This window comes from Pararge aegeria, chromosome 1, assembly GCF_905163445.1.
Source record: "Pararge aegeria chromosome 1, ilParAegt1.1, whole genome shotgun sequence".
Classification (NCBI taxonomy): domain Eukaryota; kingdom Metazoa; phylum Arthropoda; class Insecta; order Lepidoptera; family Nymphalidae; genus Pararge; species Pararge aegeria.
In genome coordinates, this window is record NC_053180.1 from 6354770 (window position 1) to 6370332 (window position 15563).

Genomic DNA, 15563 nt, shown 5'->3' on the forward strand with positions numbered 1-15563 from the left:
GATTCAATATAGTATTCGGGATTTACTGTAGCGTGATTTGAAAGCATGCATCATCGAATTGCGTAGGTACTCGCATCTCAATAACCCAATTAAAAGAATAACTGGTGGTGGTCGCCGGACCATAGGGATAAATGGAATCAACCAAAAAACCTATGAAGGCAGGTTACAAAATATTAAATAAAAATACCCGCTTACTTGGAAACTAACGTTAAAGATAAATAAATAATCGATCTAATCCAAAATCTTCAAATGGTACATTTAGTTTTGCTATCCTTTGCTTATTGCACTTCTTCTTTGTAGGATAGCACTACTAAATACAGTCTTTTTTTTATTAAAGAAAAAAAGAAAATGCCTGACCCATACTACATACTACTCTGTTGGGGGAAACGAAGCAGTTATGCGGGACTTGCACCCACTAAAAACTCTGTGTGTCCCTCGGGCCTCGATAGACCTATAACTCTCGCCAAGGTCTTGACCCCCCAATGCATGGCGGGTCCCATCGTCAATGGCCTGCTCGCTGCCAAATCCTCACTAAATTCAATCTGCCATCTCAAGCTTTTGGATTACTTAGATTGATAAATAATTACCAGAGCGAGTATAAGACAATTTTTCGGAAAGCGCAATTATCCGAGGTAATAAATGGGTAGTAATTACACAATTTAATGTAAATGATATGAATATTTATGTTCTAATCTAACCTTACTTCACTCTTGGCACTATCCCGTTCTCTTGCTGTAAGTCCTATCTACAAAGGTTGCCTGTAAGAGATTGGTTGCAGCAATAAGGCCGCCTTTGCATGTCTACATTGTGTACTGTATACTCCTTACGGTTTCTTTTCCTGTATGTTATACGGGCAATAAAGTGTTTCTTCTTCTTCTTAACTTAACGGAGGAAGACAGATGCTTCTTAAAATAAAGATTTAAAAATAAACCTTTCTTAAACTAACTTCAGATTTCGCTAACATAAGAAAACCTTTCTTACATCATATCTTTTCCTGTATGTTATACGGGCAATAAAGTGTTTCTTCTTCTTCTTAACTTAACGGAGGAAGACAGATGCTTCTTAAAATAAAGATTTAAAAATAAACCTTTCTTAAACTAACTTCAGATTTCGCTAACATAAGAAAACCTTTCTTACATCATTATTATCATATGGGTATTCGGGATTTACTGTAGCGTGATTTGAAAGCATGCATCATCGAATTGCGTAGGTACTCGCATCTCAATAACCCAATTAAAAGAATAACTGGTGGTGGTCGCCGGACCATAGGGATAAATGGAATCAACCAAAAAACCTATGAAGGCAGGTTACAAAATATTAAATAAAAATACCCGCTTACTTGGAAACTAACGTTAAAGATAAATAAATAATCGATCTAATCCAAAATCTTCAAATGGTACATTTAGTTTTGCTATCCTTTGCTTATTGCACTTCTTCTTTGTAGGATAGCACTACTAAATACAGTCTTTTTTTTATTAAAGAAAAAAAGAAAATGCCTGACCCATACTACATACTACTCTGTTGGGGGAAACGAAGCAGTTATGCGGGACTTGCACCCACTAAAAACTCTGTGTGTCCCTCGGGCCTCGATAGACCTATAACTCTCGCCAAGGTCTTGACCCCCCAATGCATGGCGGGTCCCATCGTCAATGGCCTGCTCGCTGCCAAATCCTCACTAAATTCAATCTGCCATCTCAAGCTTTTGGATTACTTAGATTGATAAATAATTACCAGAGCGAGTATAAGACAATTTTTCGGAAAGCGCAATTATCCGAGGTAATAAATGGGTAGTAATTACACAATTTAATGTAAATGATATGAATATTTATGTTCTAATCTAACCTTACTTCACTCTTGGCACTATCCCGTTCTCTTGCTGTAAGTCCTATCTACAAAGGTTGCCTGTAAGAGATTGGTTGCAGCAATAAGGCCGCCTTTGCATGTCTACATTGTGTACTGTATACTCCTTACGGTTTCTTTTCCTGTATGTTATACGGGCAATAAAGTGTTTCTTCTTCTTCTTAACTTAACGGAGGAAGACAGATGCTTCTTAAAATAAAGATTTAAAAATAAACCTTTCTTAAACTAACTTCAGATTTCGCTAACATAAGAAAACCTTTCTTACATCATTTATATATAACCATTCAAATTGTTTTGGGAAAACACCTCTGTAAACTCGCTAGGTCCTGCAGTCGCTGTCCTTTAATAGATCACAGATTAATAAATGACTAATACTTATTGTATGGTGCAGCCTGCGTTTCAGTGCAAACACCAATGAGTTTATTTATTAAATAAATGTAATCTGTAGTATGACTTCGGGGATTTCCTAAAATTAATACATAATTACAGTTTATGTTTTAGGGAAAATACTTCCATAAACACATTATTATTAAGATATCAGATTGAGATCATGTAAGCCCGTAACGCTTTAACAATGACTTCGGAAGTAACTTCCTTGAAACCATACGTGTTTTTTATAGCGCAGTGTGCGTTTTAGGGGAAATACCTCTTTATACTCTTTAACTTTTACCTTTGAGATAAGCAAGTATGAATAAAGAATGTTCTCTTTATCACTATACCTATTTACTTTTGATGCCTATCTTTCATATAACGGAAAACTTCATACAGTTCCCTTATCAAAATTATACGTACACAATAGCTACATAAACAGCATTGACATGTGATTTATCTACATATAAAGATAAGTAAATAATAAATCTCCTATAATTAGAGTAAATAACACAAATTATGAAAGAAACGAGCTTTTGCTAAATACCACTACTGGTTGCCTGCGACTTACCTATTACAAATGCTTTTCGCTCTTCTACCACGACCCATCGCATACTCCGTGTCACCCGTCTACTCTTTTACTTTGTTCGCTCGGCTCGTAAATTGGGCTATCATTTACAAAAAGATTTTTCAAATACGACTGGTAGTTTAAGATATTTGCGAGTTCTAACAAATAAACATTCATCTTCCATTCACTCCCTATGGGGATATAACTACTCTTTTACTTTAGTCGCTCGGCTCCTAAATTGGGCTTTCATTTACAAAAAGATTTTTCAAATACGACTGGTAGTTCCAGATTTTTGAGAGTTCTAACAAATAAACATTCATCTCCCATTCAACCCCTATGGAGATATAATTTTTATAAATCCCGAAGGTGCACCATTTTCTTTGACCACAAAAATATCTACTAATTTTTATTTACACAACTTGTGAAAAATGTCATACGAACTTTCATCACCTTTCCATCATTATATTTTTTAGTAGATATAATTTAGTATATAGGTATCTCACGGTTAGAGAAAGGTGGTGGAAAAGCTCATAAAAGACGTAGAGGACGCCCACTTAACACCTGGACTAAAACCGTTTTTAATGACATGAAAACTCTGGGCCTAAAACCAGAAATGACACAAGACGGTATTAAATGCGGACAAGTATCAGGAGGGCCGACCCCAGGGAAAGCGTCAGGAGAATGATGATAAGGTATCTCACGGTTGATGCCATAAGAATTTAACGAAAGAATGTAGGATGAAATTTCCCACTGGTCCTTTCTTTTAAATAATCTTATAGGAGTATTAAAACGCTATTATTTCGAAATAACTGAAAAATTTATTTGTATAGATGAAAAGGTTTCATTACAGTAGGTAATATTACCTAGCTAAGTACAGAGAAGTGAAAACATTTTTTCAGCATCCTATTATATTTTACTCCACAAAAACGTCAATAAAACGGCAGCCTACTCAACACGGCACAACTATACCTACCACTAGTATATCTAGAGCGTTTGCGGACTAGATGTCAGTATTGATTTTCCTCTAGCCAACCAGCGGCCGACGAAAACACCTCATACCTAACGCGATCCAATATAGCATCACTGAAGTAACGTGGAAAGCCTTTATCCTGTTATTAAGTATACGAAATCACTTTTTTTACTTAGTAATATATCGTTTACGTCTACCAATGGTAAAAATTAAACTAACTTAGTTTTTTGTAAAAGATCCGAACTAGTTCGGATCTTTTCTGATATTTTAATCCCAAAAATAACAATTAATTCAAATAACTCGCAATCATTTTTAGTTTTCCTAATCCTAAATAAGGCAGCCTTTTGTATCTTACTACGTACTTGAAATTACTGTTCTTTTTTTTTGTTTCTGAACTTCACGTGGTGTAAAAATAAAAAGTATTAAAAAAACAATCATTATTGAATTAATAGAACGAGTCGTCGAAAGTTTAGATTGTAGGTACCTTCCCCTTCTACCTTAAAAATAAACACGCAAATCGACCAACTAATAAAAACTGTTATTTTTATGTGAATGTGAATTAACCAGGTTGATTTTTATTTATTTTTATATATCCAGAATGGTTTATATCTTAACAATGAACAGATTTTTAAAGATTTAAAATAGTCTCTACATTAGATGAGTAGGTACTTATGTACAGGTTAAAGCTATTCTGATTTTATTTAAAGCAATAATTGATTTTTTTTTTACACGTAGGTACTTACTAAAACAATCGTTCGGATTTTTATCTATTTAGTGTATGGAAGGACTTTTACGATCGATCAGCCGTAATGAAACATTTATGTACGCTTAGGCAAATTCATTGTTCAAGGAGACCATATCGCAGGATTGTTATCGGCATCCTTTTTAAGTTTCGATACGTGCCTGACGTTTTGCCGTCCTTAAGACAATGGATGATGACTGATTCATACTCAGAAAACTGCGGTCACGACGGGACCTCATATTCTATATTGCTGCGGAATAATAATCTTTAATAACAAAAGTTTGCAGTACAGCCACTGCATTGCCGATATTCATATTTTGCGTAATTAATTACAGTGTAAAATCGCTTACATCACCCTTTCATTCCTGTAATCTATTAGCTGATTGTAACTGATTCACAATAAACGCCATCTCATTATATAAATTCTAATAAAACTACATTTGTACAAGCGAGTCGTCTGACTCATCTATTGTCGGGATTTCTTGGAATAGGAAAATGAAAGCGGTCCGCGTTATTCAAACATGATCCACGGATCGTAACACGCTCCTTTGTTGTTGCAGAAATCAAAACAGAGGACATCAGCGAGGCCAAAGTTGACACTGAACAAGAAGACATGAAGATCGAACACCACGAAACGCGTGCGACGCGGACTACGAGCATCGATAGTGATAATCGGTCAGATAGGAGCGAGGAGGAAGACTGCAGGAGAGCACGGAAAAGGGCGGCGTCAACGTCGCCCTCTCCTATTCCATTGGACAAGAGAACAGCGCGATTTGAGTGCCCGAAATGCTTCCAGCGGTTCGACTCCATCAACGCTTTCGATCTCCACCGATTCACTGCACACGGTGATGACACCAGAATCGGATTTGATGATTACATCGATTACTCTGGAAAGAAATATCGCGACATACACAGTCCCCATATCTCAATATCGGAGCAACGGTTTCGTTGCGAACACTGTTTGCGAGATTTCCCATCTGGACAAATCTTGAATATCCATAGAAAAACATGCTCTGCAGCCACCAGAATGTGCAGTCCAGACCGTGATCGAAGAGAGGATTTCTTTGCAAAACTGGATCTTAGAAATAGGTCCTTGGGTATCCCCGGTACGCTGACACCTCCAATGGATCGCTTTACGCCTAAATTCGATGATGGACACCTGTCGAATGGAATAAGACATATCGATGCAGCAAGAGATTTGGCGGACATACAGTCCATTTTGAATGTAACATCAGCTGGAAGTCTCTTAGAAAGATTAACAGGAACCAGAGTAGCCCTCGAAGGCGCCGTTCTAACTCCACCGGACACTTTAGTAAAGGATCGTGATCAAGAAGAAACTCAGGACAACTTTGCGGCAGAGTTTAGACGTATGAAGCTGCGTGGCGAATTTCCATGTCGACTTTGTCCCGCCAAATTTCCAAACCTTAGAGCATTAAAAGGGCATAACAGAGTACATCTCAGTGGCACTGGACCTGGTCCTTATCAGTGCAACATGTGCCCCCATGCATCGCTAGATAAAGCAGCTCTAGTTCGGCATATGCGCACACACAATGGAGACAGACCGTATGAATGCGCTGTTTGCAACTATGCGTTCACCACAAAAGCAAATTGTGAACGCCATTTACGCAATCGGCACGCAAAAGTTACGAGGGAAGATGTCAAACGCTCAATTATTTATCATCCATCAGAGGATCCAAACAATGATGAAGTCAACTCGAAACTTGCACGAGAAGAAGTCAAAAGATCGCTGGCTTTCCACACACCTGAACTTGAAAGACGCAGTGAACCTACAGGTCGGAATACACCATTGACTCATTACACTCCCACTTTCATAACCGACAGACATCCTGTCACATCTCTTACAAAAGCTTTACCCGATACACCTACATTAACGCCAAGAGAAGTTGAACATCCCATGCCCATGCCCAGGATAAAAGTGAAAGGCATAGGGCAACTTACCCAAATACCGGAATATAGACCACCCGATCTATCATTTAAACCCAATGATATTCCTCTAGAAAGCTATAACGAAGAAGCTCCGGTAGACCTCAGCACAAGTGATAACAACAGTTGTGACGTCTTAGATCTCAGTAAGAAAAAACGAGATACGGATGATGATGAACCGAAAGTTCCACCGCGCCCAGCATTTGACAGTTCTGCTGCCGCAACTGCCGCTGCTTCGGCGTTCGAAAAAACAAGATTACTTCTAGCTCAACAAAGACTTTTTGAATCCTCTCTACCCAAAATCGATCCTGCATACTATGCTACTCAACTATCTCAACTCTATGCCAGTTCTGTGCCTGGGTTACCAGGTTTGCCATTGCCACCTTCTTTTCCTATCAACCCATACTTTCTTCAAACTTCTTTTTTTCCCCACCCAACTGACTCTCAAGAAATAACGGAAATAAAGCAACGGATACAGAAGGAAATAATCCGTGGTTTAAGTATGTCTGGTGGCAGAATTGTAACGAACGAGCCAGAAACTCAGCCTAAACAAGAGCTCGAAGAAGAAGATATAAAGCCTATTCAAGTTGATACCTCATCGACACCACCACCCCACCCTGAATCTCCACGTCCGTTGAACAACAATATTGTACCTCAAAACGATTCCGTTAAAATGGTCATTAAAAATGGTGTACTTATGCCAAAGCAGAAACAAAGACGGTATCGCACTGAACGTCCGTTTTCTTGCTCGCAGTGTTCAGCTAGATTTACATTAAGATCTAATATGGAGCGTCATGTTAAACAGCAGCACCCCCAACACTGGAGTGTTAGGCGTCCAGCGCCAAGAGCACCCCCACCTTACCCCTCAACCGATACTCTAGCTGACCGAGTCAAATATGCCTTATTGGCTCGTCATTTAGAAAGACCTCTACAATCCGACCGGTCTCCAGTCAGAAGAGATTCAGATGAAGTTGCCGATAATGAGGAAGATGAAGAAGATGCATTGGTTATCGACGAGGAGCCCGAAGATCGGAAACCTGAAGATAATACAGCCGCCCATCGAGCTGCAGCAGAGATTCTCATGGCGTCACGTCAGCAAGAACTTAATAAGGACTTTGATCTTAAAATAGCGGGAAATCTTATAAATAAGCCGATACCAATCACCACCGAGAAAACAGATTCAGGGGAAGACCCTATACCGACCCAAGAACCCATATTATCTGTTGTGCCAACGCGTAGTGATGAAGAGGAAGACGAAGAAGGCTTGGTAGCTTCAACCAGTGAAGGCAATAACTCCGGGAGCGATGAAAATAAGTAAGTAAACAGCATTTCTTATCACTTAAATTCCATTGCAGTTTAATGTAGATGACAGACTTACTTTTAAGAAAATCTTACAATTTATAAAACCAAAATTTTTGGGTAACTTACTAACGTATGTATTTTGCAGGTCAGACGCCGACACGGGGACCCAGCCACCGAAAAAGAAGTCCGCGTACAGCCTAGCACCAAACCGAGTATCCTGCCCTTACTGCCACCGCAAATTCCCTTGGTCCTCATCCCTCCGACGACATGTTCTCACCCACACCGGCCAAAAACCCTTTAAATGTCCCCACTGTCCGCTTCTTTTCACCACCAAATCCAACTGCGACCGCCACCTGCTGAGGAAACACGGTGGATCTGCCAAAGCCATATTAGCTGAGCCTATCCAGGAGATGAACCCGCCGCAGAACGACAGATCGGTACCAGAACGGCCCTTCAAATGCGCTTCATGTCCTACCAGCACGTTTTCCTCTATGGACACGTTGAAAAAACATATGAGCTCTCGACACGCGGCAGGCGATTCGCAGCCCAGCTCACCGAATCCAGAAAACGAAGAGGCCGATGCGAGTTTGGTGTTCAAGTGCCATTTGTGTGAGGCATCCTTTGGAGATAGAACTGGTGCGTTGGGGCACTTGGCTTCAGCTCATTTGGCGGAATATGAGCAGCTGGTGAGCAAGGGAGCTCTGGACGTAGCTAGTGACCGCAGTGAAAGCGCTGATGATGACGAGAGAGGAAAGTTTCCGGATCATGCTAATAGAAAGGTAAGAGTCAAGTGTAAATTTCCTTATATTTTTGATGTAGGTGTAATCAACAATGACTGACGATAGAAGCAGGAAAATTCAAAATTCATTTATTTGATCACTATACAGAAATTCTGCTTCATTTAAATACGTACCAATGCAACGGTTCGGAAGGTAGATCCTAAAAAATATAAACATACATGATCTTTTCCATCACTACTTTATACAATTTATATTTTTATTGCAGTGTTTTTATCTACACTAGGAGTAACTAAAAATTAACACTCGCTATAAGCTTGAAAAAAGCATGTAATAATTTCAAAGCAAAAGTTGCTTAGTTGGATAAGAACTCAAGCCACGATTGCCTAAGAGATATGGGTTACATTTATCATATCATACATTACATTACATCCTAAAATTCTGTCGTTTTTATATCATCTCTAACGAAGAGATCTCCTATAGCAGTGTTTAAGCTAATATTAAATATATCCCACAGATTGTGATTACGTTTGTAATCACAATCTGTGGGACATAAACGATAAAATAAAGAAATTAAAATCATTATGGTATTTTGTATGAGATTACTCTTATACAAAATCTTTTTTATTAGTTATCAATGTACACAATACAATAATGGTTTCAACGTAAAACGGAAGGTTCCGGCCGACCAAGTACGGAGACAAGCCCAGGGAAAGAAGAAGACGAAGCTAGTTTAAATTTTTTTTTTAATTTTTTAAACCTATTCTGAGATTAAAAATTCCCATTATTTCACTTAGGTCGTTTGCGCCTTCTGCATCCGTCGTTTCTGGTCAGCCGAGGACCTACGTCGTCACATGCGGACCCATTCCGGAGAACGGCCGTTCGCCTGCGACCTGTGCAGGCGCCGGTTCACCCTCAAACACAGCATGCTCCGACACCGGAAAAAGCATCGCGAGGATACAGATGACGAGGAGTCCTCGCCCAGAGGAGACGCTACTACTAATGGGTAAGAAACCTTTTTAATTTCTTTTCTAGGTAAGTGGGCATCTTCGAATTAAAAATTATATTAGTTTGACATTATTATGATAACATTGATATTACCTGTTTAATTAAATTAATAACTTTTCAATGCTTGCTCAATAAGATTTTGCAGACATATGTAATGGTTGTTCTTGTTGTGCACTTTACATTTCGCATGCTTAATAGTAGAATATGGAGGTATGTTATATTATAATACGACCCTCTGTAAGCTCATATTCAGCGAATAAAATTTCATTTCATTCCATTTCTGTCGTGGCTAGTTACCACCCTATTAATATAACTGTCAAACAGGTTAACCCGTTACCATCTTAGACTGCATCATCACTTACCACCAGGTGAGATTGCAGTCAAGGGCTAACTAGGTTAGGTCACCAAAGTCACTCAATTTCCTATAATAAATTGATACACTTCATCATTACCAAATTCAATTTTACTATTATCCACTCATTTCAATGTATTCGTCTTTAAATTTATTGGTATTACTTAATATATAAGAAGCTAATTTAGTTTTGAATACATCGAATGAGTTTACATTTTTATAGGTAAAGGTATTTTATTATAGAATTTGTAGTGGAAACCTAAATAAAAAGAAAATTTAAATAAAATGAACCATGGATCTTCTGAATTTTCTCTTGTCTGATCTGGTCTTGTCTGGCGAAGACGTGCTGCCAAGCGTTTAAACGATGCATTGTAGAAACTAAAAACTACTACGACATGGGTTTAATGTTACTGCCATACCACTACCTGTTCAGCCCACATTTATCTGAGACTGCATAATCCTTGCCATCAGGTGGGATAAAAAAAAACATAGTAGGACAATACACACATCGCCATCTAGTCCCAAAGGAAGCTAAGCTTGTGTTATGGGTACTTAGATGACTGATCAATATTTTCAGAAACAATATACACATTATGCCTTTTGCATATAATTTATGTTAAAGTAAGTGTATGTTTCCTTTATTATGCAATAAATTTGTTTAAATAAAAAATAAATAATTATAATGTACAAATAAACACCCAGACACTGAAAAACGTTAATGTTTATCATGGGAATCGAACCCACGGCTTTTGACTCAGAAAGCAGGGTCGCTGCCCACTGCGCCAAACGGCCGTCAATGAAAGTCAAAGTTGGCAGTCAAGAGCAAATTTATATTGGATTATTGAAAATAACAAACCCTGCAACTCAATAAAAGTAACTAGATAACAAACGTAAAACTTAGATTTCTTCGTTTAATAAGGAGATATTGCAGTGGTAATAACTCCTGTTAGACTCACAACATGTTCTGTCGATCTGGTTTTAAAGAAAATATTTTGAGAGCACGAAAATGCGGGTAGTAACAAACAATGAGTTTTTCCAAACGTTCTGTAACGTCTGATAACACCAGATTTTGAAAGAAAATTAAAATTTTCTGTAATTGCGACGTAACATTGTTTTAACTTTATATTTTTTTTTTCTAGATACTGCTATCAAGAGGACGACTCCGGAAATGAGATCCCGAACAATGTTAACAACAATAACTCTCCCCCTTCAGCACCATACGACAAGAAACTCAAACTGCAGATGACGTCACGAAAATACTCCTCAGAGGCGGACAACGACACCGAAAATGGCGGAGATCTCATCGGAAAACTTCTCGGCATCCCAGATAAGACCATTATTAATAAGCTCCTATCATCAGCAGACGAAGCAGCGAAGTTTCTTGGGGTAAAGAAATGAGAGTACGCTTTAGTCCTCGTCGCACCTGCTAGGATCATCCTAGCGCCGCGAGGACTAAAAATTCCATTAAACGCTGCTGTCGATAACAAGTCATGTACAACGCCATCTACCAACGAATAGCTGTATTAAAAATTTTAATTAATTATTTTGAACTACTACTGCTATCTACCAATGAATAGGTATAATTTCTCACGTAGGTCAGAACAAGTGGGCATACTTTAATACTTCCCCACGGATAATTAAATAGTATCTTTATTTCAACTTTGATAGAGTTGTAAATAGTATGCAATACAGTCAAATTTAATCTTACATATACGTGCTATTGGCAACTGTTATTGTAATAAATAATTTATATAATAATTATCAGTGGGAAATCCGTTCAAGAGCACGCATTTGCGCTGAACACAGACATTATGCTATAATTTTTACATTTTTAATGTATAGATATTCTACAACGCCATCTATCAACGAATATATATAACTGTATTAATGTAAATCCGCTAAGCGTTATTTACGGACGAATTGATTTGTTTACCTCTACGCATAAACGTTATACTGTCAAGTTTATTTTATTTTACAAAAGGATTTTGTAAATAAAGATTTATTTTTAAGATATATGGGTGCCTTAAGCTGCCTTAGTATAGTTAATACCGTCCTATTCTGCCTTAAATTAGGTAATTGTAAATAATATAAAAAAAAATTGTGGGTGTCAGCAACGAATATTTTTAGTGCCAGTTTTGTAAGTACACATATAAATTTATATGACGCCATGTTGTTGACGTCTGTCTTTCTTATTGTATTTCTATAAAATATATTAGAAGTGCCGTAACTATATGCATCAATTCGTAACCACAAATATTATTAAATTATCTCACAGTGCATCCGAACGCACAGTATTGTGTCATTCTATTACAATGTTACGCGTATGTATACGGTTATTGGTATCTATATTATGCTACTTCATAGTAACATTTGTGAATACGAGTGTAATTTTTAATTAGATAACTATTAATAGCTACTACACGTTTGCATTTTCATCTAGTCCCATTTTATTCACGTTTTACTCATTCACGTAAATATATTCATATTCCATTTATATTTCCATTTCGTATTTTCATAGTTGTGAATTTCAGCCAAAAACTTTTCGCAAATCCAAAATTTTCTAGTCAATTTTCTCTAAAAAATATTGAACTAAATATAATCAAATGTCATTTTACATTTACATTCACTTTGATTACTAGAGTAATTTAGTGTTTGATAATTATATAATAAGCAACATACTTTGAGATGTTATTACCCCTACAGTCCCGCTAAATACACTGGGTAGTGGCTTGAATTTAAATACCTTGGATAGCGAGGAATATTTCCTATCAGATATGAAGAAAAAAAAATGTTTATATATATATATATATAAACATTTTTTTTTTCTTTAAAGAGTATAATATTATAGTGCGGCAGCTGTATTTTAGTGACATCTCTGCGGGGGTAATAACTGCTTACTGGCTTTCATATCATAATATCCTACCAATGAATAGTTGTATACTTTGTATTGCAGTAATAAACCTCGAGATGTAAGTACTTTGAGTTTAGAGTAGGAATTAGATGTAAAATTATGTTACAAATTCTTCTCTGCCTTACTTCTTTTACAATACTGCATTGATATGATAGGAATATTATTTTTTTGATTTTTTCTATATAGATCTTCTTTTCTGTGCATCTGTTTCTTTATTGTTATTTTCCGGTTATTTATTATCTAAAGTTAAATGTATATACAACTCCTTAAATACATATGTAGCTTCTATAAATTAATTTGTTCTGATCTGTGAATGCAGGTTTATACTAAATTTAAATTGTAAGATATTTTTCACTTTATATTTGTAAAAAAAATAATATTCTCTAAGTCTAAAATTTAAAATAGCTTCGCGTTGTAGGGTAACTTTTGTTTGCTCAAATCCATGGCATTTCTTTATGACAAAGACTAATTGCTTGTAAGAAAGTTTAGGATCTCTTTTATTATAAACTTATATAGCTATATGTAAACCAAAGGATTCGGTGAATTTTTGTTTACCGTGAACGAAGTAATTTTTGATATTTTTTTTAAAATACGATTTTGTTAGAATTATTTGAAAAGTTATAGTTATTTTATTTCAGTTTTAAGTAGATTTCGGTGCATTATTATTATGTTATGGGTTTAAAACTCGATATAATACAATTAGTTTTAGTAAAATTCAGTCTCCTTTGTGGATTGACGAATCATACGCTAGAATATACCTAAGTTCGAATTTTGCTTTGTATGATAAAAGATGCTACCCTATAAACCAAATACAAAATTATAATGATTATGTATATTAAAACGACATATTTTTAATTAAGTCAATATAATTATAATGATAATATAATGTCTCTTGCATAAGCAATAATATGTAATTAGTTAATTTTATCTATAATTTAACGAGTGTGTATCACTGAAGCTTGAAAATTATAATAAATAATAATTAGTATTGCTATTTTAAATTTCGACATCCTGCTTAGTGTCAATTATAGTTAGATGGAATGGAAACGTTTAAAATTATGTAAATTATACTTACTTTTCCAATTCCAATTTCAATGTATCATTAAAATAAAATAATTTTTAATTTGCTGTACTTTTACGGTCAGTGAAAACGTTGAACGGATGATAAATGTATGATACCTGTGCTTAGAATAATAATTATTGTCAACGTATTATTACTTTAAAAGATAAGTTTAGATATTAAAATATCTCGTACTTATTTAGATGTAGATTTAAATTAAGTTATATTTATAAGATGTGGCAACACCGCTTGGCCTTTCAAAAGTAGTTTGTGTGTTTTAATATATTAATGTTATTTAAGAAGTTTACTGTTTAAAATAAATTAAAATAAAATTTACCAATATTATATGCATGATTAAATGGTAATAATTATAGTTATTATTCATTATCATAGAATGTGTATTTACTGTTTCACTTTTGCCTCTCTTACTTTTTTTTGCAATACGAGTGTCGTTTTAAAAACGTTTTTTGTGAAATATATTATGGTGGATTAATAAAGAAATACTGCTTTTAAATTTAATTGTTTTTATTTAACACGAATAAACCTATATACAATCAGTAATGTTATAAATATTCATAGAATGAAAGCCTGTAATTCGGCTGTCCTTTATTATTCAATTCATTTTTTGTTGCGTGCAAAGAAAAACGAAGATTTTGAAAAATAATCTGATGAAGATGGCAAAACTTTTAAATTATGTTCAATTTACAGATAAATATAACAGCAATGGTGCTAATTCTGTAGAACACAAATCTCTGAACTAAAGTACATTGACAGCTCCAAAAGTAATGCTATTCTTTTCACAATGTTCCCTGGGAACCCGACAATTTAGTTTAGTGTCAGTACAGATTTTTGTGCAACAGAATTAGCACCAATTTAGTCATCAAAAGTTTAAATTCGTAATAAATTACTTCCAAGTACCTACTCAGTAGTTGCATAATAACTTCGTTAATTATTTCTCAAATCTGATCTAAGTAACTACATCACATAAAAATAGAAAGCAATTACGTAACATTCCGTTGTTGCCGTACAATCCCGTCCAGGTTCAACGTTAGTAAAGTTTCAGGATTATAATCACTGATGGCCATTTTTAAACTTACTATTCACCGCTAGATGGCATAAGCTCTAGTTACGCCACTAATTTCCGTACTTATTATACTTACATCAGCAAAATATCGCATTTTATGCAGTATTTTATATTTTTTTTCTTTACGAAATTTGTTATTTATGAAAGGCACATCTGCAATTTAAAATTTTGAAATTATTACCCGCTTGTAATGAGCGATTTAATTTGAACACACCCATAACTTTTACAGAAAGGGTATAAAAATATGGTATATTTAGGGATACCAATTACCAAATGTATCTTTTATTATGGAAATATTTTAAGTATGTCCATTTTTGTAAATATTATTGTAATTTTATTAAGTAAGTCAGATTATGTGATTTGCGGTGAAATTTGAATGAATATAGAATATACAATAAATTTAAACAGCAGTCAAAACTTTAGATAAGTATCCACACAATTTAAAATAGCGAGTTATGTACGATTTTTTCGTCATAGAAAATAAATTATATTTTATTTTACAACCTAACTATTATTTAAATTAAATTAAAAGCTCTCTTCATTTTTTTAATTCGCAAAATCCACCAATCGTTCCATTTACTTCTATCAAGCCAAAAAAAAGTTAGGAAAAATAATGACATCCGTGGGGAATAATTATTCTCAATCTAGCAACCCAG

The 15563-nt window shown here is 35.4% G+C and overlaps 1 protein-coding gene across 1 annotated transcript in view; it reads left to right on the forward strand.

Annotated features, from left to right (window-relative positions):
* LOC120637362 (zinc finger protein Xfin-like) overlaps window positions 1-14122 on the forward strand; it is a 41085-nt gene extending 26963 nt beyond the window's left edge. The window contains exons 3-6 of the mRNA XM_039909178.1: window positions 5070-7767; window positions 7901-8534; window positions 9290-9498; window positions 10992-14122. Of these exons, the coding sequence (XP_039765112.1) occupies window positions 5070-7767; window positions 7901-8534; window positions 9290-9498; window positions 10992-11250 (3800 nt within the window). The 3' untranslated portion in view covers window positions 11251-14122. The remainder of the gene's footprint in view (window positions 1-5069; window positions 7768-7900; window positions 8535-9289; window positions 9499-10991) is intronic.
* Window positions 14123-15563: the final 1441 nt, after the last annotated feature.